Below are 26,734 nucleotides of genomic sequence, written 5' to 3' on the forward strand. Positions count from 1 at the left end.
GAATGTCCAACAGCAGCTCCATCAGGCACTTCCTCCTGCTGGCATTGGCAGACACGCGGCAGCTGCAGCTCCTGCACTTCTGCCTCTTGCTGGGCATCTCCCTGGCTGCCCTCCTGGGCAACGGCCTCATCATCAGTGCCGTAGCCTGCAGCCACCATCTGCACACGCCCATGTTCTTCTTCCTGCTCAACCTGGCCCTCACTGACCTGGGCATGATCTGCACCACTGTCCCCAAAGCCATGCACAATTCCCTCTGGGACACCAGGACTATTTCCTACACTGGATGTGCTGCACAGGTGTTTTTCTTTGCCTTTTTCATTGCATCAGAATTTGCATTTCTGACCATCATGTGCTATGACCGCTACGTGTCCATCTGCAAACCCCTGCACTACGGGACCCTCCTGGGCAGCAGAGCTTGTGCCCACATGGCAGCAGCTGCCTGGGCCAGTGCCTTTCTCAATGCTCTCATGCACACAGCCAATACATTTTCCCTGCCCCTGTGCCACGGCAATGACCTGGGCCAGTTCTTCTGTGAAATCCCCCAGATCCTCAAGCTCTCATGCTCACACTCCAGCTTAAGGGAAGTTGGGCTTCTTGCGGTCACTTTCTGTTTAGGTTTTGGTTGTTTTGTGTTCATAGTTTTCTCCTATGTGCAGATCTTCAGGGCTGTGCTGAGGATCCCCTCCGAGCAGGGACGGCACAAAGCCTTTTCCACCTGCCTCCCTCACCTGGCTGTGGTCTCCCTGTTCCTCAGCACTGACACATTTGCTCACCTGAAGCCCCCCTCCATGTCCTCTCCATCCCTGGATGTGGCAGTGTCCGTTCTGTACTCGGTGGTGTCTCCAGCCCTAAACCCCCTCATCTACAGCCTGAGGAACCAGCAGCTCAAGGAATCTCTCAGGAAAGCTGTGACTGGATGCTTTTCAGCCTTTTCATTGTCCCATAAGAGCCCTCACAGTGCTTTGCATTGGGAGCCCCAAAGGAGCTGGAAACACACCCCTGCTTTGGCTCCTGCTGTCTCTCAGCATTCTCCCTCTGTTAAGGGGCTGCAAGTGGGTCAGATCCTGGGAAGGGCCAGCAGGCCAGAGACCCAAATTAACCAAAGAGATATTCCAGACTGTGTGGCCCCAGTTCTGGTATAAAAGCTAAGGAAGGAGGAAGAATAGGGGGCATTTCCTATTTACAGTGTTTGTCTTCTTGATAAACCACTCCAACTGCTGAAGTTCTGCTTCCTAGGAAGTGGCTAAACATCACTTGCTGACAGAAGAAGAGATTGAAATTATTGGGGTTTTTCCTCATTGCTGGTGCCTGTAAAAACTTCCCCTTTTGCTATAGAAAACTGCCTTATCTCAGTCCACAATTTGTCCCCATAACATTTTCTTTCCACTGTGCAGCCAAGGAGGGGAATGCTAGAGTGGCTTGGTAGGCACATGGACTCCAGCAGAGGTAACCCACCAGAACAAGCCACAGAAGGCCTGCTTTCTTCTGTCAGCAGCTCTCAGTGCATATCATGAGAGGCCAAGTCTCCCCTTAAGTATATTTTAAATTTTTTTCTGCTTCTGATTCTATACAATAAAAGAAATGCTCTTATCCACCCCCTTCAATTTCATTATCCCTCCTACTTGTGTGACTCAGAGAAATTGTGTAAGAAGGGAGTCTCACATTGTGTTTAGGTGAAATAAATGAATATGCAACCACTTTGTAAAAAATTTTATACTATTCTTATCACAGCAGGAATGAACAGAAATGGGCACAGCTTTATGGCTGCCCCAGCTTTGGCATGGGCCCTGGGCCTGGAGCAGGAGCAGCTCTTGAGGGCCCCAAGGCCAGAGCTCTTGTGCTGCCCTGGGCCGATGGGATGGCACCAGGGGCTGCAGAGCTCTCAGCATCTCCAGCAGAGGAGAGCAGGGCAGCCAGGGAGCCTCCTTTGGCCTTGGCCAAGCACCTTCCCTCATAGCTGGGGCTGAGTCCTGTGGCAGCTGCAGCTGCTGCTGTGCCCTTGCCAGGGGCTGAGGCCGTGGGCCCAGTGCCCAGAGCAGCCTGGCCTGAGCAGAGCTGTGGGGCCAGAGCCGGCTGGGCTGGGGAGAGGCCCTGGGTGCTGCCCAGAGCTCAGGACAGCTGGCAGAGCTTGCAGGGAGCTGGGCTGGGCTCAGAGAGCCTGGCCTAGAAACCATCAGTGTCCATCTCAGCCTGGCTGAGCGTGCAGGGGCAGGACTCAGGCCAGGCCTTGTGGGACAGGGCCAGTGCCTGTGCAAGGCATTGCAAACAGGCAAGCGGCCCAGAGAGGAGGCTGCTCTGTGCCCTTGGTGGCATGGACAGAGCAGGGAGGGGGCCCAGGACATTTGTCAGCGCCAGCCTCTGTGCCCGGCCCTTGGCAGCCGTGGCTGCTGAGCCCAGCTTTGGCCTGGGCTGAGTTTAGCTGTTGCCCAGCTCCATCCTCCTGCAGGGCTCAGGGCCTGTTCCTGGCCATGGCCAGCCCTGGCTGCCTCTCTGCTGGCCCAGAGGCCGGCAGAGCCCGGGGCAGGGCTGTCTGTGCAGCCCCACAGGTGCCAGGGGCTCCTCAGGAGCTGGCAGAGGCTGCCCAGCAGGGAGGCCATGGGGCACAGAGCCCCAAGGCTGCTGTGGGCACCACGGCACAGGGGCCGTTCCCAGCCGCAATGCTCCTGGCCTGGGCTGGGCCTGCACAGGGGCTGGGCCACCATGGCTGGGCCAGCACAGGGCCACAAAGGGGCCACGCAGCCGCTACCGGGGCTGACAGCAAGGCCAGGCACACACAAGCAATTGCTGAGCATGGCCCATGCTGGCCAGGCCTGACTGTGCCAAAGGCAGAGCTCAGCTGCCCCTGGGGGCCGCAGGAACATTCCAGAGCCCAAAGAGCCTCCATGACTGTGCTGGAGACCAAGGCTGCAGCAGGGAAATGCAGGGCTGCTGCGGGATGGGGAGGACATTGAATTCCAGCACACACCTCAGCTCTCTGATGATCCCAGCACCATGCTGGGCCCTGTTTCAGACTGGATCAGAGCAGATGTTGATGGGACAGGAGCCCTGCGGGGCTGTCAGGGCCCTGCAGCTTGCAAGGTGCTCTGCTCTCCCTCAGGTGCTCTTGGAGAGATGCAATCCCAGCTGGGCACCTCAGGGCACAAGTGGCACTGCCTGTTCATAGGCACACAGCTGATGTCTGCCTGGAAAGGGGCACAGGTTTTAATACCTGTTAGTTTCATCATATACAGGCACAACTTTATCATCTGGGTCATTTGAGTACTGTTAAGAAACGGCAAAGTTTTCCCACCAAGAACAGGGTTTTCCTGGAGGTGTACAGATGGCAGGAGAAGAAATACTGATCTTGCTTTCTACTGGTGTCACCAGTATTCATTCTATTATATAAATCTCTCTTTTCCATTTGGGGTTTCAAGCTCTCCTATTGAAATGGCCATGTCTAAGGACATCTCTTCACTAGACGAGCTGGATATTTATGCTTCCCATTGCTCCCAGATTTCCTCCTCCAGATGCTCTCTGGTCATGCCTCTCAACTGACTGGCTTCATGCTTTGAGCTGCAGGAAGTTGCCCAGTCATTCCAAAGTGCAAATAAATAATCAACATCTTTATGGTGTTTATATCTATCACAGAACTGCCTTTTCTTATGTCTTTGTCTAAAACTGTTCCTGTACAGAAATCCCTTACGGATGATGGACATGTCAGATGCTGCTGGGACATCATGGAGAACTCTGTTTGCTGCAATGTTAAACTGTATCCTGTTCAAATTGTGTTTTTTGGCAAGAAACCCTTCTGTGCCCCTGAATGTCACCAGTTCCTGAGCCCAAAGGACACAAACCTGATAAGTTGTGGTTCCCACTGCAGGGGCTCTGCACAGGAGAGCTCTTCATCCCCTTTCTCTCTTTTCCTCCCTCTGGGCATGGAGGGAGCTCCTGACTTCAGCGTGGGACTCGTGTATGCAAAGAGCAAATCTGGACAGAATTGGGGCAGGAAGAGTTTGGGGGGACCTTGGGATCTGTGCTGGGCACAGAAGGTGTTTTCCATTGCGCTGAGACTGTCTGCTGTGGAAAGTGGATTTAATATCCAGCAGAGGAATGACTTTTGCATTTGATGGAGCTGTGCCTTCCCTTGGCTTTGTTGGCTGACAAGAAATGAACAGCCCTCTGTGTCTCGGGCAGCTCCTTCTCCAAGGAAAGCAGGTGGGAGTTGGAGCCAAGGAGCTGAAAGCTGCAGGTGCAGCCTGGGCTGCAGGGAGCTCAGATTGGCACAAGGGTGCTCTGAGTGCCAGGGCTTGGATGGGGGAAATGGTGGGGTGGGGGCAGGGACAGAGTCTGATTGATTGTCAGTCTTGAAGGGTCTTGACTTTCATATCTATTCAAACTGCATGAGGAGGTCCTTGGATTCAGTGTCAGCTGGAGATAGCACGTATCAATAAATTGACAGGGAAAAAACTCTTAAATTTGGCCTAAGTAATCTTTTCTCACTGTCTTTTTAGATAGAATCGATTCACTTTGAAAAGACTCCTGGAATTCATCTAATTAACCACAAAAGATTTGAAAATTAAAATCAAATTATTCCCAGAGGCTTGGCTTGTTCAGCTGTTCTGAATGTTAATGAACCCTGGGACACGGAATTCCTGCACTGAAGAGGTGAAGGCTGAACAAGCCCCTGGAGCAGTGAAATTCAGCAGCAGCCTCCAAGGTGCTGAGGATGTCAGTAGCCCCACTGAGACCATCCCTGCCCAGAGACCGTGGGGGAATGGGCAGACAAGGAGAGCGTCCCTGGGGCTGGGGCAGCACAACTCAGAGGCAGCAGCAGCTCCAGCTGGGAAATGGAGTGTGGAATGTGGCTGGGAAAGCCCTGCCTGGGCTGGGCCAAGCAGGACAGACAAGCCCTGACTCCCATCCCCCAAAAAACTCTCTCAAGGAGACATTTAAAAGGAATTACAATTGTTTGTGTCCTCTGAGTAGGATGTACTGGAGAACTACCAGCAAGAGATTTTCAGGACCCCAAAACAACAAAACAGACTTTGCTGGTAACTTCACAAAATGAGAGAAATTTTAGCAACTGGTTTAAAACGACATTCAATCAACACAGAACACTTCTTAAAGCACTGACTTGGCCCATTCAACTTCACAAACTCTAAGCTATTTGAATTTTACATTACTCAAATTTACAAAAGGACAGAAATAGAAGGAAATGACAGAAAGAGGGAAAGGCAAAAAAATACAGAGGAGCACAAACAGAGGTAACAACTCCTGGATTCCAGCACATTTCAGATGGAAATTCCAAGAGGAAGTAGGGCCAAGATATGTGCTTGCCTTGTGGTCAGCCTTAAATACCCCTTGGTTTCCCTGGGCCCTTCCCCCAGGTGGGCCTTGGGGTCATTTGGTCCCTCAGGAGCTGGGCTGGGGCTGCAGAGGTGGCTGTGGATCATTGCCTGTGCTGTGCCAGGGACTGGCAGACACTGCTGGGCTGGGATAGAGGCTCTGGGGGGATTGGGGTTCCAGGGCACAGCAGCATTGCAGTTCCAGGGCAGGGCAAGGCTGGACCTGCCCCTTCCTCCCCTGTGCAAAAATGTTTTGAGCCAACAATCTCCTCCAGTCTCTCACAACAGGGAATGTTGGAAGTGAAATCCCAATTCTGTCCTTGGATGCCTGGAGGAGAAGGACAGTTCTATTCCACAGGAAGGAAAACGCAGGGCTCCAGTGTTTGGAAGGCAGCTGAGAGCCTCACAAGGCCAAGGCCTGTCAGACCTTCCAATAAGGGCAGATTTTGTCTGGGAGCATTTTTGAACTGAAGGAATTTTGGAGGTGGAAGGCCAGTCTTGGCCATGGGCACCTGAAGAAGCAGGACAGTTCTTTCCACAGGAAGGAAAGCATGGAGCCTTCCCCAGTATTTTGGGGACAGATGGGAAGTGACCCTCATGAAACCACTGGCAGCTAGACTTTTCCTGGCAATATTCCTATTGGAACAATCTCTGGATATAGGGAAATTTGGAGGTGAAATCCCAATTCAGGCAATGGGTGCCTGGCGGAAAATAAGAGTTCTTTTTCATTGGGAAGGAAAGCACAGAGTACCAGTGTTTCAGAAGAGAGTCCTAATGTTCCAAAGTCAGCTGGACCAGTCAGGTGGCCCCGGGGAGGCCAAACCAGCAAGACCTGTTCCATCTTCCCATGGTTTTGTGGGGCCCCATAGGGTCACAATGGTGCCTTGGATCCATGAGGCCCCACAGTGCCACATGGCTTTGCAAGGGTTCCTCAGGGGTGAAGAGATAGACGAGAATCTTGGCTTCATGATCAGAAGGCTGGATTTATTAATTCATGATATATAATACATTATGACTATGCTAAAAGGAATAGAGAGAAAAGTTCAGAAGCTGCTAAGCTAAGAAAAGAATAGGAACAGCAATAAACAAGAGAGTTCTCTGTGAATCTGTCCCAGAGAGCTTGGTCCTGGTTGGCCCTTAATTGTAAACATGGAACGTGGGCCAATCATAGGTGTACCTGCTACATTCCACAGCAGCAGATAACAATTGCTTGCATTCTTCTTCTGCGTCCTCAGCTTCCCAGAAGAGGAAAAATCCCAAAGAAAGGATTTTTATGAAAAAATGTCAGTGACATATTGGTGTCTTGTTTCCATGGGGTCTAGCAGTGTCACAATGTCCCCTCGGCTCCACAAGGCACTGAAGTCGCACAATGGTCCCACTGATTCCATGAGGCCTTGCAGTGTCACAGTGGTCTCCATGGCTCCCCAGGCCCCACAATGTCACGTGACTCCTCTGTTCCACAAGGCCTGCAATGTCTCAATGGACCTTTGTACCCTGGGTGTTTGCAGTGTCACAATGGTCTCCATTGGCTCCACAGTGTCACAATGGACCATTGATGACATGAGGACATGCAATGTCACACTGGACCTTTGGTTCCAGGCAGCCCTGCAGTGTCACAAAGGCCTCTTGTTTTCACGAGGCCCCACAGTACCACAATGGTGCTCTTGGTTCTCTGGTGACCTCCAGGGTCCCAGTGGTCTCACTGGTTCCATGAGGCCTCACAGTGACACAATGCTTTAGTTATTCCATGGGGCCTCAAAGTGTCACAATGGTCTCCATGATTCCATGGTGCCCCTCAGTGTCACAATGGTCGCCTTCATTCCATGAGGCTGTAAAGTGTCCTAATGATCTCTCCACGGTTCCATGAGGCCCTGCAATGTCACAGTTTGGACCCTTGGCTCCGTGGAGTCTTGCAGTGTCACTATGGCCCATCGGTTCCATGACACCCCAAAGTGTCATAATGGTCTCCACAGTTTGAGGACTCCCCGCATTGCCACAATGGACCCTTGGTTTGATGGTGTCTCGCAGTGTCACAATGAACCCTACATTCCATGGAGCCACACAGTGTCAGGACAGTCCCCTTGGTTCCATGAGGCCCAGCAATGTCACAGTGCTCTCTATGATTCCATGAGGCCCCACAGTGTCACAATGGTCCCTTGGTCTCACAGGGCCCCACAGTGTCACTATGGTCCCTTGGTCTCACAGGGCCCCGCAGTGTCACAATGGTCCCTTGGTTCCATGGGCCCTGCGCTGCTGCATTCCCCCCTCCCCTTCTCAGGCCGCCCTGCCAGCTGAGAAATGCTCCTTGGGCCTCGGCGTTGGCCAACAGCCCCTGGGCTCAGCTCCTCTGCAGCTCATCACAAACACTGTCTGCTCCAGGCATTGGTGCTGCCCAACCAGCTCCTGGTTTCTGCAGGAGCAGCCCTGGGAGGTGTTTTTTTTCCCTCTGTGGCACAACATCCCTGTTCTCACACTGCCAAAGAAAGCTGTTGGTGCCAAGTGCAGCCAGGATGAGCCATTGCTGGGACTGAAGCCCCTCCTTGGGGCCCTACAAACAGCGCTCCAAAAGGAGCCCTTGGAGGTCTCCTGGGCCAGCCACTCCCTCTGAGTGGGGCCTCTCCCAGCCGGGAACTCTCCCATTTGTTGCACTCAGGGATCCCCAACAACGACGGAGCCTGGGCCGATCCCCCCACTCCTCCAGCTCGACCCTTCTCCCGCTGGGGAGATGCCAAAGGATCCACAGGGAGCATTGCCTGCCCTCAGGGGAATTGCTCCTGGGTGCCTTGCACTGACTCTTTGTGTCTGTGTGCACACAGGAGTGCCTGTGCTGGAGAAATGTGGCAGAAATGCTGCTCTCTGAGGGGCTTGAGTGCCTTGGATAGCTGAGCCAGTCAGGCCTGTAAGTGAGGTTAAGTCATGAGGTCTAAGCTAAGTCAAATGCTTCTAAGAATTGTTCCTTTGCTACGTATGTTAAATATAACTTATAAGGTAAGTTGAATATTGTTAAGTTTTATTCCTCTGTTAAATTTCTAATATAGGTTTTAAGTTAGGTTAAATACTGTTAAGTGCTGTTCTTTTGTAAATTGTGCAGTTGACTGTATCAGTTAAAATTAAGGTATGAGATAAGTCCTGTTAAGTTTGAGCTCTGTTAAGCTTTTAGGCCACATTCCTTTTATCCTTGCCCTCACTGTCCTTGTGTCTCTCACACACACACAGGGACTGTTCTCGGTTCATTTCTGGTTTTATTGTCTGGATTTGGTTTGGTTTTGTTGTTGCTTTGTTGCCTTGGTGTGCCTGAAATGTCCCCTCAGGAGCAGAGTGACTCTTGCCAAGGAACTTTGTGTAGCTTGAAATAAACAGGGCCAGGAGACTTCTTCTCCTTTTTAATGCCTTTATTAAAAGTGATCAGCTCAGGATTGGGCAGCTCAGCGGGGCTTCAGTCCCCGTCCTCTCCCAGGGCGACTCAGAGGAGGAGGACGACATGCGCAGCTTTGTCCACCAGGGGCAGAGCTGGGGGTCCGGTCCTCGTGGGAGCCTTTAGGGCATCAACAATCTCTGATGTTGAATTGGTCTCAGTCTCACTTCCTCCCAGACCCGGCCCAGGGGCTCTCAAACACAGGGTGAGGAACAACGAAGGTTTTCAGCATCTCTGCACGCCCAGCACTCCGCTCCTCTCATCCAGACATCACTCCAATCTCTCAACTCTTAGCTGGCTCGTTGTTTTTGGGATTTTCTCAGTGCATTCGGAGCAGGGGTCCCACACAGCATGCTGGTCCTTGGAGTATTTTGCACATCCCTCCCCTCCAAAGTCTCTTCTCCTGGCTGTTCGGGAGGTCCCCACCCTTCACCGTCTCAGAGCAGGGCCATTACCTCGCCCCAGCCTGGGCTTTCACTGATACAAAAACAACCATTAACAACAGCGACCCGTAACTACCATAACACAGGCAGAACCCCAGCAGCAACAGTGGTAACCTTTTTCTCACAGAAAAAATCAACAGAATTTTTGTTCATAACAGTCTCCCCTCTTTCTCTTTGATCGAGCCTAAATTTTAAGCTCTCATCAACTTACAATTTTTGATTCGTGGGTTTCCTATTTAATTTCTTGAATTGACTGTAAATTTCTTGTGCACTTTGGTAATCACGGTTACTTAACTTTGTCACTTTCCTTGGTTTCTTTAGGTTGGTCTTTAGGTTGGCAAATGCTGTTTTAGTGAAACAGATAAATAAGTACAGTAAAAAGAGCAATCCTCCAAGTATACACACAGTGACAAAAACTACTCTTTTCCACACATCCTTTTTGAAAATCTCTGGGTTCTCCCACCAACTGGAATCAAGTGTTTTGGGTCCAAAAATGAGAAATTTGCAACAAAAAAAAAAGGGGGGGGGGAATTTGGGTCCAAAAAAGGGAAATTTGGGTTCAAAAAGTGGAGAATTTGGAGCCAAGAATGGAGAATTTGGGCTGAAAATGGGAGAATTTGGGTCCAAAAGAGGGAAATTTGTACCAAAAAAGGAGAATTCGGGTCTAAAAGGGGAATTTGGGTGCTCAGGTGGGAAGATTTTACTCAAAAAGGGAAATCTGGACTGAAAAAAGGGAAATTTTGGGCTCAAAAAGGAGAATTTGGGTCTAAAAGGGGAATTTGGGTGCTCAGGTGAGAAGTCTGGATCTAAAAAAGGGAAATTTTAGTCTACAAAAGGGAAAAATTGGACCAAAGAAGGGGAATTTGGGGCCAAAAAGGGAAATTGGGGACTGAAAAAGGAGAATTTGTGCCAAAGAAGGGAAAGTTTGGGACTAAAAATGGGAATTTGGGTGCTCAGGTGGGAAGTTTGGGGTCAAAAACAGGAATGTTGGGGATTTTGGAGAATTTGGGGAATTTGGTGTGTCCTGAGGGGGGATTTGGGGGAGTTTGACGCATTTTGGGGAAGTTTGGGTTTCCTGAGAGGAGAAATTTGGGGGAATTTGGGGGGAATTCATGGGAATTTGGGTGTCCAGAGGGGGGAATTTGAGGGAATTTGGGAGGGTTTTGGGGGAATTTGAGGGACTTTGGGTGTCCTGAGGGGGATTTTGGGGGAGTTTGGATGTCTTGAGGGGAGAATTTGGGGAAGAATTTGGGGCATTTTGGGAGAACTTGGGGGATTTGGGGCATCCTGAGGGAGAATTTTGGGGGGAATTTGAGGGAATTTGGGTGTCCTAAGGGGTTTTTAGTGGGATTCAGGTTGTCCTGAGGAGGGAATTTGGAAAATTTTGGGGAAATTGGGGGAATTTTAGGGAAATTTGGTGGAGTTTATGGGAATTTGGGGGATTTGGGGGGGAATTTGGGCATCCTGAGGGGGAAATTTGGGGCATTTTTGGGGAGATTGGGTGTTCTGAGGGAGAATTTGGGCAATTTTGGATGTTCTGAGGGGGAGTTTGGGGGGAATTTGGGGACTTTGGGGATTTTGAGGGATTTTAGGTGTCCTGAGGGGGGGATTTGGGAGAATTTGGGGGTTCTGAGAGGGAATTTTGGGGTATTTGAGAGTAATTTGGGGGATTTTTGTTGTCCTGATGGGGGAATTTGGGTTATTTTGGGGAATTTGGGGGATTTTGGGTTTCCTGAGGGGGAATTTGGGCATCCTGAGGGGGGAATTTGTGGAAGTTTGGGAGGAATTTGGGGGATTTTGGGTGTTCTGAGGGGGAATTTGAGGGATTTGGGAGAATTTAGGTGTTCTGAGAGGGAATTTTGGGGGATTTTGGAGGATTTGGGTGTCCAGAGGGGGGAATTTGGGGATTTTGGGGGAAATTGAGACATTGTGGGTGTCCTGAGCGTGGATTTTCGAGGCAATTTGGGGGAAATCTGGGGAGTTTTTGGTTTCCTGAGGGGGAATTTGAGGGATTTTGGGGGGAATTTATGGGAATTTGGGTGTCCTGATGGGAAATATGGGGATTTTGGGGGAATTTGGGGGAATTTGGGTGTCCTGATGGGAAATTTGGGGCATTTTGGGGGAATTTGTGGGATTTTGAGTGTCCTGAGGTGGCAGTTTTGGGATTTTGGAGGAATTTTGGGGTGTCCTGAGGGGGGAATTTGGCGGGAAATTTCGGGTGTCCTGAGGAGAGGAATTTGGGGGGGGGGAATTTTAAAGATTTTGGGGGGATTTGGGGGGAGTTTGCTTGTCCTGAGGGGGGATTTGGGATAATATGTGGAATTTTGTGGGATTTTTTAGGATTCTGTGTGATTTTCCCCTCAGAAAGTGCCCCCGGCCGGGCTCCCCACACGCTCGGCCCACCCCGCCCGCTTCTCCCCCGATGACAAATTCTCGCGGCACCGCCTGGCCCTGAAACGGAGATTCAGGGTCCTGCCCACCCAGTGGGGCCGGGCCCTGCTCTGAGGGACCCCAAAAACCCCCAAAAACCCAAAATCTCCCCAAAAACCCCCGGTGGAGGAGATGGAGCTCAGTCAAACGCGCTGAGCTGAATTCGATGGGAGGGAGGGTTTAAACAGGGGGAAATTGCGAATATTAAAGGATTTGGGAGCTCAGAGGTGTCTGAGTGTTGGTGGTCAAAGAAATTTGGGGTTTTTTCTTTGTTTTGGGGAGGTTTTTGGGGTGTGGGAGGCAATTATCGGCGATCTGTGAGGTGGGGGGTGATTGGAGTTGGAGGCGCGGATATAATGGCGATCTATGGGGCACGGGGCATGATGGGAGTTGTATGTGCGGGTATAATAGGGATCTATGGAGCGTGAGGGATGATGGGAGTTGTATGCACGAATATAATTGGGCTCTATGGGGCGCAGGTGATGATGGGAGTTGTATGGACGGATATAATAGGGATCTAGGGGCGCAGAGGATGATGGGAGTTGGAGGCGTGGGTATAATGAGCTCTATGGAGCACGGGGCATGATGGGAGTTGGAGGCCTGTGTATAAGGCGGCTCTAATGAGCGCGGGGGATGATGGGAGATGTAGGCAAGGGTATGATAGAGCCCTATGGAGGCCTGTGTATAATGGGGCTCAACGGGGCGCGAGGAATGATGGGAGTTGTATGCACGGGTATAATAGAGCTCTATAGGGCTCAGGGGATGATGGGAGTTGTATGCACGGATACAATAGGGATTGATGGGGCGCGGAGGATGATGGGAGATATAGGCGCTGCTTTATTAGAGCCCCGGTGCATCACAGGAGATGAAGGCTTTGTTTAATGAGGCCGCGGGGCATCATGGGGGATAGAGGCCCTGCTTTAATGGTGCTTAATGGAGCCGCGGGGCACGATGGGAGCTGTAGTCCCAGAACTGCCTGTGACGAGCGCTCGAGGATCCGGGAGGGCACTTGAGAGGACCCTGTGGCCTCGGGACGCCCTTGGAGGGCACGTGGGGGGGCTCAGAGAGGTCTCCGTGGGGCGCGGGACGTGTCGGGGTTGGCAGGGCCGGACCTCGGCCATGAGGGGGCTCTGTGGCCGCGGGGGATGACGGGAGATGTAGGCCCGAAAGCGGCCCTCGGAGGCCTCTGCGTGCCCTGGGGCGTTTGGGGGTCCCAGGAGGCATTTGGGGGTCCCGGGTGAGCTCTGGAGGGCAGCCGGGGGTCCCGCAGGGTCTGGGGGCGCCAGTGGGGCACGGGAAGGCGATAACGGGCGCTGTGGGGAGCGCGGGGCATGACGGGAGATGTAAGCCCAGTACCATTAGGGTCTATTGGTGCGCGGGGCATGACGGGAGCTGTAGGCCCAGCTCCATTAGGGTCTATTGGGCCGCCGGGCATGACGGGAGCTGTAGGCCCGGCTCCATTAGGCGTCTATAGGGTTGCGGTGCATGATGGGAGTTGAAGGCTAAAAGTTTCTAAAATTGCACCGCCTCCAGGCCCTGCCCCCAGGTCGTGTTTCCGGGCGCTGATTGGTCTCAGCAAGTGACGGGCGGGAGCGTCAGCCAATGGCAGGCGGTGGAGGCGGGAACAGCCCCCTTAACCCTCCAGTGCCTCTCAGTCCATCCCAGTATCGCTCCCAGTACATCCCAGTTTGCCTCCCAGTGCCTCCCAGTATCTCCCAGTCCATCCCAGTCCCTCCCAGTTTATCCCAGTATCACTTCCAGTATGTCCGAGTTTGCCCTAGTCCCCTCCCAGTATGTCGCAGTCCCTCCCAGTCCGTCCCAGTATGCCCCAGTTTGTCCCAGTCCCTCCCCTGCCCCTCCTCAGCTCTGCCCCCGCCCCTTCTATGACCACGCCCCTTCTTTCCTTGGCCACGTCTTTTGTTTTCTTGGCCCCGCCCCCTCCCAGTTACCCCCCCCACCCCCTCAATTTCCAGTTTTAGCGGCTGCTCTGGGAAGGTGCGTGGGGCCCCAGTTCATCCCAGTAACTCCCAGTTCATCCCAGTAACTCCCAGTAACTCCCAGTCCTTCCCAGTAACTTCCCAGTAACTCTCAGTAACTTCCCAGTAACTCCCAGTACCTCCCCAGTTCATCCCAGTAATTCCCAGTAACCCCCCCAGTGCTCCCCAGTCCATACCAGTAACTCCCAGTCTATCCCAGTCCCCACCAGTTTGTCCCAGTTTGTTCCAGTCCCACCCTGCTCAGGAATCCCAGTGACTCACCTGGCCCCAGTCCCCTCCCAGTATAACCCAGTTCCCTCCCAGTCCATCCCAGTCCCCTCCCAGTTTGTCCCAGTTTCCCTCCTGCCCCCCCCCAGTTTGTCCCAATCCCTTCCCAGTTCCCCTCAGTCCCTCCCGGTTTGTCCCAGTTCCCTCCCAGTATCCCCCAGTTTGTCCCAGTCTGTCCCATGCCCTCCTCCCAGTATCCCTCAATTCCCTCCCAGTGCACCCCCAGTCCCTCCCAGTCCTTCCCAGTATAAACCAGTATCTGCCAGTCCTCTCCCAGTCCCTCCCAGTATAAACCAGTCCTTCCCAGTCCCTCCCAGTTTGTCATAATCTCCTCCCAGTATCCCTCAATCCCCTCCCAGTCCCTCCCAGTCTGTCCCAGTCCCTCCCAGTTTGTCCCTCCAGTTCCCCCTTCATCCATTCCCAGTTCCCTCCAGTCCCTCCCAGTATCCTTCCAGTCTGTCCCAGTTCCCTCCCAGTATATCCCAGTCCATCCCAATTCTCCCCCAGTTGCCCCAATTCCCTCCCAGTTCCCTCCCATTTTGTCCCAGTAACCCCAAAACCATCCCAGTTCCCTCCCAGTATGACCCAGTGCCGTCCCAGTCCACTCCAGTCCCTCCCAGTCCATCCCAGTCCATCCCAGTCCCCTCCCAGTATGACCCAGTCCCTTCCAGTGCCCTCCTAGTATAAACCAGTCCCCTCCCAGTTTGTCCCAATACCCTCCCAGTATAACCCAGTCACTCCCAGTCCATCCCAGTCCCTCCCAGTTTATCCCAGTCCCTCCCAGTATAACACAATCACTCCCAATTCTCCCTCAGTCCCCTCCCAGTTCCCCTCAGTCCCTCCCAGTTTGTCTCAGTTCCCCTCCCAGTATCCCCCAGTTTGTCCCAGTCTGTCCCATTCCCTCCTCCCAGTATCCCTCAATTCCCTCCCAGTCCCTTCCAGTATAAACCAGTATCCGCCAGTCTGTCCCAGTTCCCTCCCAGTCCATCCCAGTTTATCCCAGTTCATCCCAGTCCATCCCAGTCTCTCCCAGTCCCTCCCAGTTTGTCCCAGTCCCTCCCAGTCCCTCCCAGTCCGTCCCAGTTCCCTCAAAGGTCACAGAATGGAGAGAGAGCGGCTGCGGGCACTGGTGATACCGGGAGGGACAAACTGGGAGGGACTGGGATGAACTGGGAGGGACTGGGAGGGAACTGAGGGAGAATTGGGGGGGGACTGGGAGATACTGGTTTATACTGGGAGGGGGCTGGGACAAACTGGGAGGGACTGGTTTATACTGGGAGGGAACTGGGGGGATCTGGGTCATACTGGGAGGGACTGGGACAAACTGGGGATACTGGTTTATACTGGGAGGGAGGGTCCGTACTGGTCCATATTGGTTTATACTGGTTTATACTGCTCTATACTGGTCTATACTGGTCCGTACTGGTCCGTACTGGTTTCTGACCCCTCCCCTCGCCCCCAGATGCCTCCAGTCCGTTCCAGTACCGTGAGTGACAAACTGGGACAAACTGGGACAAACTGGGACAAACTAGGAGGGTCCCAAAGTGTCCCAAAATGTCTCCAAATGTCCCCAAAATGTCTCCAAATGTCCCTGAAATGTCCCAAAATGGCCCCAAATGTCCCTAGATGTCCCCAAGATGTCCCCAGGTGTCCCCAGAGTGTCCCCAGATGTGTCACAGGTGTCCCCAGCTGTCCCCAGAATGTCCCAAAATGTCCCCAAGGTATCCTCAAAGTGTCTCCAAGTGTCCCCAAGGAGGCCCTGTGTGTCCCCAAAGTCTCCCCAGGTGTCCCCAAGGTGTCCCCAGGTGCCCCCAGGTGTCTCTAAAGTGTCCCCAGGTGTGTCTCATTTGTCCCCAGCTGTCCCCAGGTGCCCCCCCAGGTGTCCCCAAGGTGTCCCCGTGTGTCCCCAGACCGGTGTCACCTGCGCGTCAGTGGCCTCGTGGTGGCCACGGTCCTGAGCGTGCTGGGGATCACTGTGCTGTTCAGTGAGTGACACCTGAGTGTCACTGTCATTGTCACCTGTGTCACCTGTGTGTCACTGTCACCTGTGTGTCACTGTCATTGTCACCTGTGTCACCTGTGTGTGCTGAGCCTGCTGGGGATCGCTGTGCTGTTCAGTGAGTGACATTGACATTGTCATTGTCATTGTCACCTGTGTGTCACCTGTCTGTCATTGTCACCTGTGTCACCTGTGTGTCACTGTCACCTGTGTGTCATTGTCACCTGTGTCATTGTCACCTGTGTCGCTTGTGTTTCACTGTCACCTGTGTGTCACTGTCACCTGTGTCAGTGTCACCTGTGTCACCTGTGTCACCTGTGTCACCTGTGTCACCTGTGTCAGTGTCACCTGTGTCACCTGTGTGTCATTGTCACCTATGTGTCATTGTCACTGTCACCTGTGTCACTGTCACCTGTGTGTCATTGTCACCTGTATGTCATTGTCACCTGTGTGTGCTGAGCGTGCTGGGGATCGCCGTCCTGTTCAGTGAGTGACATTGTCATTGTCACCTGTGTCACCTGTGTCATTGTCACCTGTGTCACTGTTACCTGTGTCACCTGTGTGTCATTGTCCTTGTCATTGTCATCTGTGTCACTGTCATTGTCCCCTGTGTCCCCTGTGTCCCCTGTGTTCCCTGTGTCACTGTCACTGTCATTGTCCCCTGTGTCCCCTGTGTCCCTGTCCCCTGTGTCCCCGGTGTCCCCTGTGTCCCCTGTGTCCCCTGTGTCACTGTCCCCTGTGTCCCCGTTGTCCCCTCTGTGTCCCCTCAGGTGGGCAGTGCAAGTGCCGCAGCAAGGCCAGGTGGGACCTGGGGACATTAGGGACATTTGGGGACATTTGGGGACATTGGGGACATTGGGGACACTGGAGGGGATTTGGGGACATTGGGGGTTGGGGACACTTTGGGACATTTTGGGGACATTTGGGGACATTTGGGGACACTGAAGGGATTGGGGAAATTTGGGGACACTGGGGAGGATTTGGGGACATTTGGGGTCATTGGAAACATTGGGGACACTTTGGGGACACCAAGGGGACACCGAGGGGACAGTGCCACCCCTGACCCGCTCCTCTCTCCACAGGAGCCTGAGATGTCCCCAAAGTGTCCCCAAAGTGTCCCCAAAATAGCCCCAAATGACCCCAAATGTCCCCCAAATGGCCCCAAATGTTCCCAAAATGTCCCAAAATGGCCCCAAATGGCCCCAAATGGCACCAAAATGTCCCTAAATGTCCCCAAGTTTCCCCAAAAGTCCCCAAATGTCCCCAACAAAGGCAATGAATAAAAATGGAAGAAAAAATCGGATTTTGGTCACTGGGGGAGGGGACACGGGGACAGCGGTGGCACCGGGCGGGGACATCGGGGCATTGGTGGCCGTGGGGACATCGGGGGATTGGTGGCCTTGGGGACACTGAGGCGATGGTGGCACCAGAAGAGGACACGAGAGCAGCGGTGACACTGAGGTGACAATGATGGCATTGGGGACAATGGGGAGATGGTGGCACCAGCAGGGAACACAAGTCCTTGGGTCATTGGTGGCCTTGGGGACATCAGGACAATGGTGGCACCAGGAGGGGACATCAAGGTGACAGTGGCTCTGGGGACATTGGGTCAGTGGTGGCCGTGGGGACATTGAGTGATGGTGGCCTTGGGGGCACTGGGGTGAGGGTGGCCTTGGGGACATCGGGTCATTGGTGGCCGTGGGGACATTGGGTAACTGGTGGCCGTGGGGACAGGGGGTGAGGGTGGCCCCAGGTCCTATCTGTGTCCGGTCCCCGATGTCCCCGCGTCCCTCAGGTGACCGAGCCCAGGGGACGTCCCCCGGTCCCGGCAGCTGCACGAGGCCGCGGTGGCACCGCTGTCCCCACGGTGTCCCCACGGTTTCCCCAGAATGTCCCCATCTCCACAAGATCATGGTGGCCACCATCCCCATGTCCCTCCAGATGCCACCACCACGTGTCCCCTGATGTCTCCTCTTGTCCCCATCTCCACAAGATCATGGTGGCCACCATCCCCATGTCCCTCCAGATGCCACCATGTGTCCCCTGATGTCCCCAGAATGTCCCCAGCTCCATGGTGATGTGGTGGCCACCATCCCCACGTCCCTCCAGATGCCACCACCACGTGTCCCCTGATTCCCCTGATGTCTCCATCTCCACAAGATCATGGTGGCCACCGTCCCCACATCCCTCCAGATGCCACCAAGTGTCCCCTGATGTCCCCATCTCCACAAGATCATGGTGGCCACCATCCCCACATCCTTCCAGCCACCACCAAGTGTCCCCTGATGTCCCCATCTCCACAAGATCATGGTGGCCACCGTCCCCACGTCCCTCCAGATGCCGCCACCACAGGTCCCCTAGGTGCCGATGTCCTCGGTGACGTGGGCATAGATCTGCGTGGCACCCCTGAAGCTGGTGGTGGCCATGGAGCCCTCTCAGCGCATCGCCTGGGTATGAGGTGGGACCATGGGTGGGTGGTGGGTGGTGAGGTCATGGGGTGGGTGGTGGGACCATGGGGTGGATGGAGGGTCAATGGGGTCATGAGATCAGTGGTGGGGCCATGGGTTGGGTTCATTGGGTTGGGTTGAGTTGGGTTGGGTTGGGTTGGGTTGGAGCCCTCCCAGCGCATCACCTGCACATCAGGGGGGTCATAAGATGGTGGTGGGACCATGGGATGGATGATGGGTCATGGGGTGGTGGTGGGACCATGGGGTGCTGGATGGGTCATGGGGTGCTGATGGGACCATAGCATGGGTGATGGGTCATGGGATGGGTGGTGGGACCATGGGGTGGTTGGGTTGGGTTGGGTTGGGTTGAGTTGGGTTGGTTGAGTTGGCTTGAGTTGGGTTGGGTTGAGATGGGTTGGGTTGAGTTGAGTTGGGTTGGGTTGGGTTGAGTTGATTGGGTTGGTTGGGTTGAGTTGGGTTGGGTTGAGTTGATTGGGTTGGTTGGGTTGAGTTGGGTTGGGTTGGGTTAGGTTGGGTTGTGTTGGGTTGTGTTGGGTTCAGTTGGGTTGAGTTCCGTTGAGTTGAGTTGAGTTGAGTTGAGTTGAGTTGGGTTGGGTTGGGTTGAGTTCGGTTGAGATGAGTTGAGTTGGGTTGGGTTGGGTTGAGTTGAGTTGGGTTGGTTGGGTTGGGATGGGTTGGGTTGAGTTGGTTGGGCTGAGTTGGGTTGGGTTGGGTTGGGTTGGGTTGGGTTGGAGCCCTCCCAGCGCATCACCTGCACACCAGGGGGGTCATGAATGGTGGTGGGACCATGGGATGGATGATGGGTCATGGGGAGGTGGTGGGACCATGGGGTCAGCAGTGGGACCATGAGATGTGTGGTGGGACCATGGGGTGTTTGGGTTGGGTGGGGTTTGAGCCCTCCCAGCACCATCACCTACCTGCACATGGGGTCAGGGGGTCAGAGGTGGCTCACGTGACCCCAGTTGGCCCCCATGGCCATGTGGTGACCATCATGACCGTGGTGGCCCCACATAGCCCTGGTGATCCCCCTTGACCACATGATCTTAATGGAACCCCATGACCTTGATGGAACTGCATAACCCCATGGCCTCCATGTACCCCCGTGACCCCATGACCCTTATGGAGCTCCATAACCCCATGACACTGGTTACCTCCCATCACCACGTGACCTTGAATAACTCCATAACTCCATGACCCTGGTGACCCACCATTACCCTGATGGACCTCCATAACTCCATGACCTTGATAGACCCCGAGGACCTTGATGGACCCCCATAATCCTGGTGGACCCCCATAATCCCATAACCATGATGGACCCCCATAACCACATGACCTTGATGGACCTCCATAACTCCATGATCTCATAACCATGATGGAACTCCATAACCCCATAACCATGATGGAACCCCATATCTCCATGACCTTGATGGACCTCCATAACCCCATAACCCTGATGGACCCCCATAACCACTTACCCTGATGCACCTCCATAACCACATGGCCTTGATGGACCTCCATAATGCCATGACCCTGATAGACCTTCATAACCCCATGACCATGATGGAACCCCATAACCAAATGACCCCATAACCATGATGGACCCCCATAACCCCATAACTATGATGAACCGTCCCTGATCCCATGACCTTGATGGACCTCCATAACCCCATAACCATGATGAAACCCCATAACTCCATGACCTTGATCGACCTCAATAACCCCATGACCCCATATCCCATAACCCCATGATCCCATAACCATGATAGACCCCCATAACCACATGGCCTTGATGGACCTCAATAACCCCATAACCTTCATAGAACCCCATAACCCCATAACCATAATCGACCCCCATGACCACATGACCTTTATGGACCCCCCATAACCCCATTACTTTGATGGACGTCCATAACCCCATAACTATGATGGACCCTCATAACCACATGGCCCCATGACCTTGATGGGCCTCCATAACTCCATAACCATGATGGACCCCCATAACCACATGACCCCATAACCCTGATGGACCCCCATAACCCCCTGACTCTAATGGACCCCCATAAACCCCTCATCCCATTACCCTGATGGACCCCCATGACCTTGATGGACCCCCATAACCACATGGCCTTGATGGAACCCCATAACCCCATATCTCCATGGCCCTGATGGAACCCCATAACCACACATCCCTGATGGACCCCCATAACCTCGATGGACCCCCCAAACCCCACAACAGCCCCCACCACCAACCCCCACAACCCCTCCCACCCCATTCCTCACCTTGGCGTCCCCCAGGAACCTGGTGAGACACTAGAATGCGCTCCTCTCCACCCTGAAGGGCTCGACCGTGTGCGGGATGTCCCTGTGCGGGATGTCCGCGTGCAGGATGTCCCTGTGTGGGATGTCCGTGTGCGGGATGTCCACGTGCGGGATGTCCCCGTGTGGGATATCCACATGCGGGATGTCCACATGCAGGATGTCCACATGCGGGATGTCCCTGTGCGGGAAGTCCCCGTGTGGGATGTCCCTGTGTGGGATGTCTGCGTGCGGCACGAAGCCACCGGCGCCCCACAGGAACACCCAGGGCAGCTGGGCCACCACCAGGAGCAGCGTGTCACCCGCCAGGACGTGGCGGAAGAACACCGGGTATGAGCCTTGGGGAGAGGGGACACACCTTGGAGACCTTGGGGACATTGGGGACCATGGAGATGTTGGGGTGATGGGGACACTGGAGACCTTGGGGACATTGGGATGATGGGGACCTTGGGCACACTGGAGATGTTGGGGTGATGGGGACATTGGAGATGTTGGGGTGATGGGGACATTGGAACACTGGGGACATTGGAGATGTTGGGGACCTTGGAGACCTTGGGGACATTGGGCATGTTGGGGTGATGGGGACCTTGGGAATCATGGTGATGTTGGGGACCTTTGGAACATTGGAGATGTTGAGGACCTTTGGGACATTGGAGATGATGGGGTGATGGGGACCTTGGGACATTGGAGATGTTCGGGTGATGGAACCTTGGGGACACTGGGGACATTGGAGACCTTGGGAAATTGGAGATGTTGGGGTGATGGGGACCTTGAGGACCCTGGGGACATGGTGATGGTGGAGGGCGTTGGAGACATTGGAGATTTTGGGGTGATAGGACACTGGGGACACTGGAGATGTTGGGGTGATGGCACACTGGGGACATTGGAAACCTGGGGGACATTGGAGATGTTTGGACATTGGAGATGTTGGGGTGATGGCACACTGGGGACACTGGAGATGTTGGGGTGATGGGACCACATCCAGGAGCCGCTGCGCAGCTGGGCCACCACCAGGAACAGCACGTAACCCACCAGGACGGGGTGGCAGGACACCGGGGACAAGCCTGGGGGAGAGGGGACACGAGTGAGGAGACCTTGGGGACCTTGGAGATGTTGGAGATGTTGGGGTGATTGGGACCTTGGGAACCTTGGAGATGTTGGGGACCTTGGGACATTGCTGACCTTGGAGAAACTGGAGATATTGGGGACCTTTGGGACACTGGAGATGTTGGGGTGATGGGGCCTTGGGGATACTGAGGACATTGGAGACCTTGGGGATGTGAAGAGTTTTGTCAAAGGGTGGCTTGAGGAGAGAGGACACAGCCGAATTGATTTGGTAGAGATGTCCTAACTAGGGCAGAGGCCTTTTTGCAGGCAGGGTGTCTGTTGAGAAAGTAGCAGGCTAAAGAATGGAAAAGTACAAGACCGTGGTTAATTCCAAATCTTGCACCTGCAAAGATAACGTGTCCTAGGGCCTAGCAGAGGATGATAAAGAAATGGACAGCAAGGTGTGAGAAGTAGAGAACGTAGGCCCAAAGGAATGTGGATGAGTTAATGGCATAGTTTAACCAATAGATTGCTTGGCTTACAGAATATTAATGAGCTTATTATTTGCTGTATATGTGTTTGATGCTTTCTTTAATAAACTGGACCTGTGATGAACCACCTGGTGTCCGGGTCTCCTTCCTACGACACATGGTGACCCCTGACGCTGACCCCTTGTCTCGACTAAAAGAAAAATGGGGAGAGAACGTCTCCCATGGTCAAGGAAGTTGGAGCTGGGTCCTGTTTGCAGCTGGGACATTGGAGATGTTGGGGTGCTGGGGAGCTTGAGGATCTTTGGGGACATTGGAGATGTTGGGGACCTTGGGGACATTGGAGATGTTGGGGTGATGGGAGCTTGGGGACATTGGAGATGTTGGGGTGATGGGGCCTTGGGGACCTCGGAGATGTTGGGGACCTTTGGGGGCAATGGGGACATTGGAGACCTTGGGGACATTGGGGTGATGGGACCTCCGGGACATTGGAGGCTTTGGGACATTGGAGAACGTTGGGGACCTTTGGGACCTTGGGAATATGGAGGGTGTTGGGGCCCTTGGAGATGTTGGGGTGATGGGACCTTGGGGACATTGGAGATGTTGGGGACCTTGAGGACCTTGGGAGTATGGAGGACACTGGGGACATTGGGGATGTTGGAGCAATGGGGACCTTGAGAACCCTGGGGACATTGGGATGATGGGGCACCTTGGGCACACTGGAGATGTTTGAGGCCTTGGAGACCTTGGGGACCTTGCGAACATGGAGGGTGTTGGGGCTGTTGGGGACATTGGGGACCTTGGAGGTGTTGGGGTGATGGGGACCTTGGGAATCATGGAGATGTTGGGGACCTTTGGGACATTGGAGATGTTGGGGAGATTGGGGACATTGGAGATGTTGGGGTAATGGGGACCTTGGGGACATTGGTGACCTTGGGGACATTGGAGAATGTTGGGGACCTTTGGGACCTTGGGAATATGGAGGGTGTTGGGGTCCTTGGAGATGTTGGGGTGATGGGACCTTGGGGACATTGGAGATGTTGGGGACCTTGAGGACCTTGGGAGTATGGAGGACACTGGGGACATTGGGGATGTTGGAGCAATGGGGACCTTGAGGACCCTGGGGACATTGGGATGATGGGCACCTTGGGCACACTGGAGATGTTTGGGACCTTGCGAACATGGAGGGTGTTGGGGCCGTTGGGGACATTGGGGACCTTGGAGATGTTGGGGTGATGGAACATTGGGGACATTGGAGATGTTGGGGACCTTGGAGATGTTGGGGTGATGGGACACTGGGGACATTGGAGATGTTGGTGTGATGGGGACCTTGGGGACATTGGAAAACCTGGGGGACCTTGGAGATTGTTGGACATTGGGGACCCTGGAGATGTTGGGGTGATGGGACAGTGGGGACATTGGAGATGTTGGGGTGATGGGGACCTTGGGGACTTTGGAAAACCTTGGGGACACTGGAGATGTTGGGGCACTGGGGACCTTGGGGGCACTGGGGATGTTGGGGACCTTGGGGACTGTCCTGGTTTAGGGCAAATTTGTTAAAGAATTTGCAAAGGGGGCCCCTCCAGAAATCAAAACCCACACGGCCCCTCCGCTCAAACAGTTCGGGAAAAAATCCTTGGAGAGAGGTGGAAAGAACCTGTTTATTTCAGGCACAGCACCCCCCAGCACACAAAATGAACAATACCAGATGACACCACTCTGAGAAAGATGACAAAATCAGAAAGTCTCTTTCGGGGGTGGTTGCTCTGTTCTCAGTCCCTCCAGCGCTGGGGCAGCTGCTGCAGCCAAACCTTCGGTGTTCCCGGGTCCCAGTCCGGAGCAGGTTCGAGATGGTCACAGGAACAGGAGAGGAGAAACAGCCCAAGAAGGAATTTGGACTGTTTAGCTAAACTAGCTAATAAGCAGAGGCCAAAGCAGAGCAGAAGCGAGAGCAGAAAAGAGAGCAAGCAAAGCAGCAAGCTGAAAGCAAGAAGCAAAAAACAGCCCTATGTACTGCTCGTCTCTGTGTCCCTGATAAGAGAAACCCAAACAAAACTTCCACTCTTCAGAGCCGGTCTTAAAGGCACAGAACAGATGAATGGGGATACAAGCATCATAACCCCAGGACATTCCACCCCTTATCCCCATATCATCAACATACTACAACACATCATGCATTATTCATATTTCCATCTGTTTCTCCAAAATTACAAGCAATACCCACTATGCCTTCTTCACATCCCCACACTGGACCACTGAATCCAGGCCCTCTATTACAGAGCTGCAGGATTCCCCCTTTTCACTTTAGTCACTTAAAGCTCCATCTATCACTTGCTCAGACCTTCAACACTTACAAATTTCCTTCTCCATCTTCCACTTGCCCAGACCTTCAAGACTTACACATTTCCTTCTATCTCATGTCTGTATGGTTTAATGTACAGACAATGGTAGTAACATCCAATGAACAGTGATATTGCACATCATTCTTACCCCACAATCAGATCTCCGTGAACAACAACATTGTGTTGTTCCATCTCTTTGCATTATCCACCACGTGCAACCTGGTCCCTGAGCAAAGACAACCCCAAGAATGGGTTTGTCTGTACTCGAAGCAGAATTGATCTACACAGTCTTCCCTAACAAACCTCTGATATGTACCACTGGGACTTTGTCTCCTTCTATTACATTTAGGGACTCAGACTGGGCAGGACCTGCTCGGTTGGTGGAACCTTGGGTGTTGACTAAGCAGGTGGCCGTTGCTAAATGCTGCTCCCAATTTTTGAAAGATCCCCCACCCAAAGCTTTCAACTGGGTTTTTAGTAGTCCATTGTACCTCTCCACTTTTCCTGCAGCTGGTGCATGGTAGGGGATATGATACACACACTCAGTGCCATGTTCCCTAGCCCAGGTGTTGATAAGGCTGTTCTTGAAATGAGTCCTGTCGTCTGACTCGATCCTCTCAGGGGTGCCATGTCTTTGCTTTTCAAGGCCCAGGATGGTTTTCCGGGCTGTAGCATGAGACACAGGGTAGGTTTCCAACCATCCAATGGTGGCTTCCACCATGGTCAGCACGTAGCGCTTGCCCTGGCGTGTCTGGGGCAGTGTGATGGAGTCAATCTGCCAGGCCTCCCCATACTTGTACTTGGACCACCGCCCACCGTACCAGAGGGGCTTCACTCGCTTGGCCTGCTTGATGGCAGCACGTCTCACAGTCATGGATAACCTGAGAAATACTGTCCATGGTTAAATCCACCCCTTGGTCTCGTGCCCACTTATAGGTGGCATCTCTGCCCTGATGGCCTGAGGCATCATGGGCCCATCGAGCTAGGAATAACTCCCCCCTATGTTCCCAATCTAAGTCTATTTTGGACACCCCTATCTTTGCAGCTTGGTCTACCTGCTCATTGTTTTGGTGCTCCTCATTGGCCCTACTCTTGGGTACATGGGCATCTACATGGCGGACTTTCACAGGTAGCCTCCCTACCCAGGTAGCGATGTCTTTCCACTCTTCAGCAGCCCAAACTGGTTTTCCTCTATGTTGCCAGTTGGCCTTTTTCCACCTCTCCAGCCATCCCCACAGAGCATTGGCTACCATCCATGAATCAGTGTAGAGGTAGAGCTTTGGCCACTTCTCTCTCTCAGCAATGTCCAGGGCCAGTTGAACAGCTTTGAGTTCAGCAAGTTTGCTTGATCCACCTTCTCCTTCGGTAGCTTGTGCAACCTGTCGTGTGGGGCTCCATACGGCTGCTTTCCACTTCCGGTTCATCCCTACGATGCGACAGGAACCGTCAGTGAAAAGAGTGTAGCCTGTTTCCTCTGGTGGCAGTTGGTTATATGGAGGAGCTTCTTCTGCCTGTGTCACTGGTTCTTGTTCTCCATCTGTGACACCAAAATGTTCACCTTCAGGCCAATTTGTAATTACCTCAAAAATACTAGCGCAAATCAGTTTACCTATATGGGCACGCTGTGATAACAGCAATCCATTTGCTCCATGTAGCACTGGTGGCATGGTGAGTGGAGGGAACCTTGCCTTTGAACATCCATCCCAGCACCAGTAGTCGGGGTGCCAGGAGGAGTTGTGCTTCAGTGCCTATTACCTCTGAGGCAGCCTGGACTCCTTCATAGGCAGCCAAGATTTCCTTCTCTGTGGAGTGTAGTTGGCTTCAGAGCCTCTGTAGCTACGACTCCAAAATCCCAGTGGTCAACCTCGAGTCTCCCCAGGCACCTTCTGCCAAAGGCTCCAGGACAAGGCATTGTTCCTGGCTGCAGAGTAGAGCACGTTCTTTACCTCTGGTCCTGTCCTGACTGGGCCAAGGGCTACTGCATGAGCAATCTCCTGCTTGATCTGGACAAAGGCTTGTTGCTGCTCAGGGCCCCAGTGGAAATCGTTCTTCTTGTGGGTGACCAGGTATAGAGGCTCACGATCTGGATGTGCATTCTCCAAAAGCCTATGGCACCTTGGAAAGCTTGTGTTTCCCTCTTGCTGGTTGATGGAGACGTTGTTGGGATCTTATTGATGACCTCAGTGGGAATCTGACAC

General features: G+C 53.4%; 1 protein-coding gene across 1 annotated transcript; it reads left to right on the top strand.

Annotated features, from left to right (window-relative positions):
* Window positions 1-344: 344 nt before the first annotated feature.
* Window positions 345-18,332, top strand: LOC134434666 (olfactory receptor 14J1-like; the record flags this gene model as incomplete). The annotated part of the gene is made up of 4 exons (XM_063183305.1): window positions 345-957; window positions 15,339-15,362; window positions 15,787-15,851; window positions 18,267-18,332. Coding segments are annotated over 4 exons (768 nt in total), but the record flags the coding sequence as incomplete, so codon positions are not given.
* Between the last annotated feature and the right edge of the window lie 8,402 nt (window positions 18,333-26,734).

The sequence above is a fragment of the Melospiza melodia genome, unplaced genomic scaffold (assembly GCF_035770615.1).
Source record: "Melospiza melodia melodia isolate bMelMel2 unplaced genomic scaffold, bMelMel2.pri scaffold_45, whole genome shotgun sequence".
NCBI lineage: Eukaryota > Metazoa > Chordata > Aves > Passeriformes > Passerellidae > Melospiza > Melospiza melodia.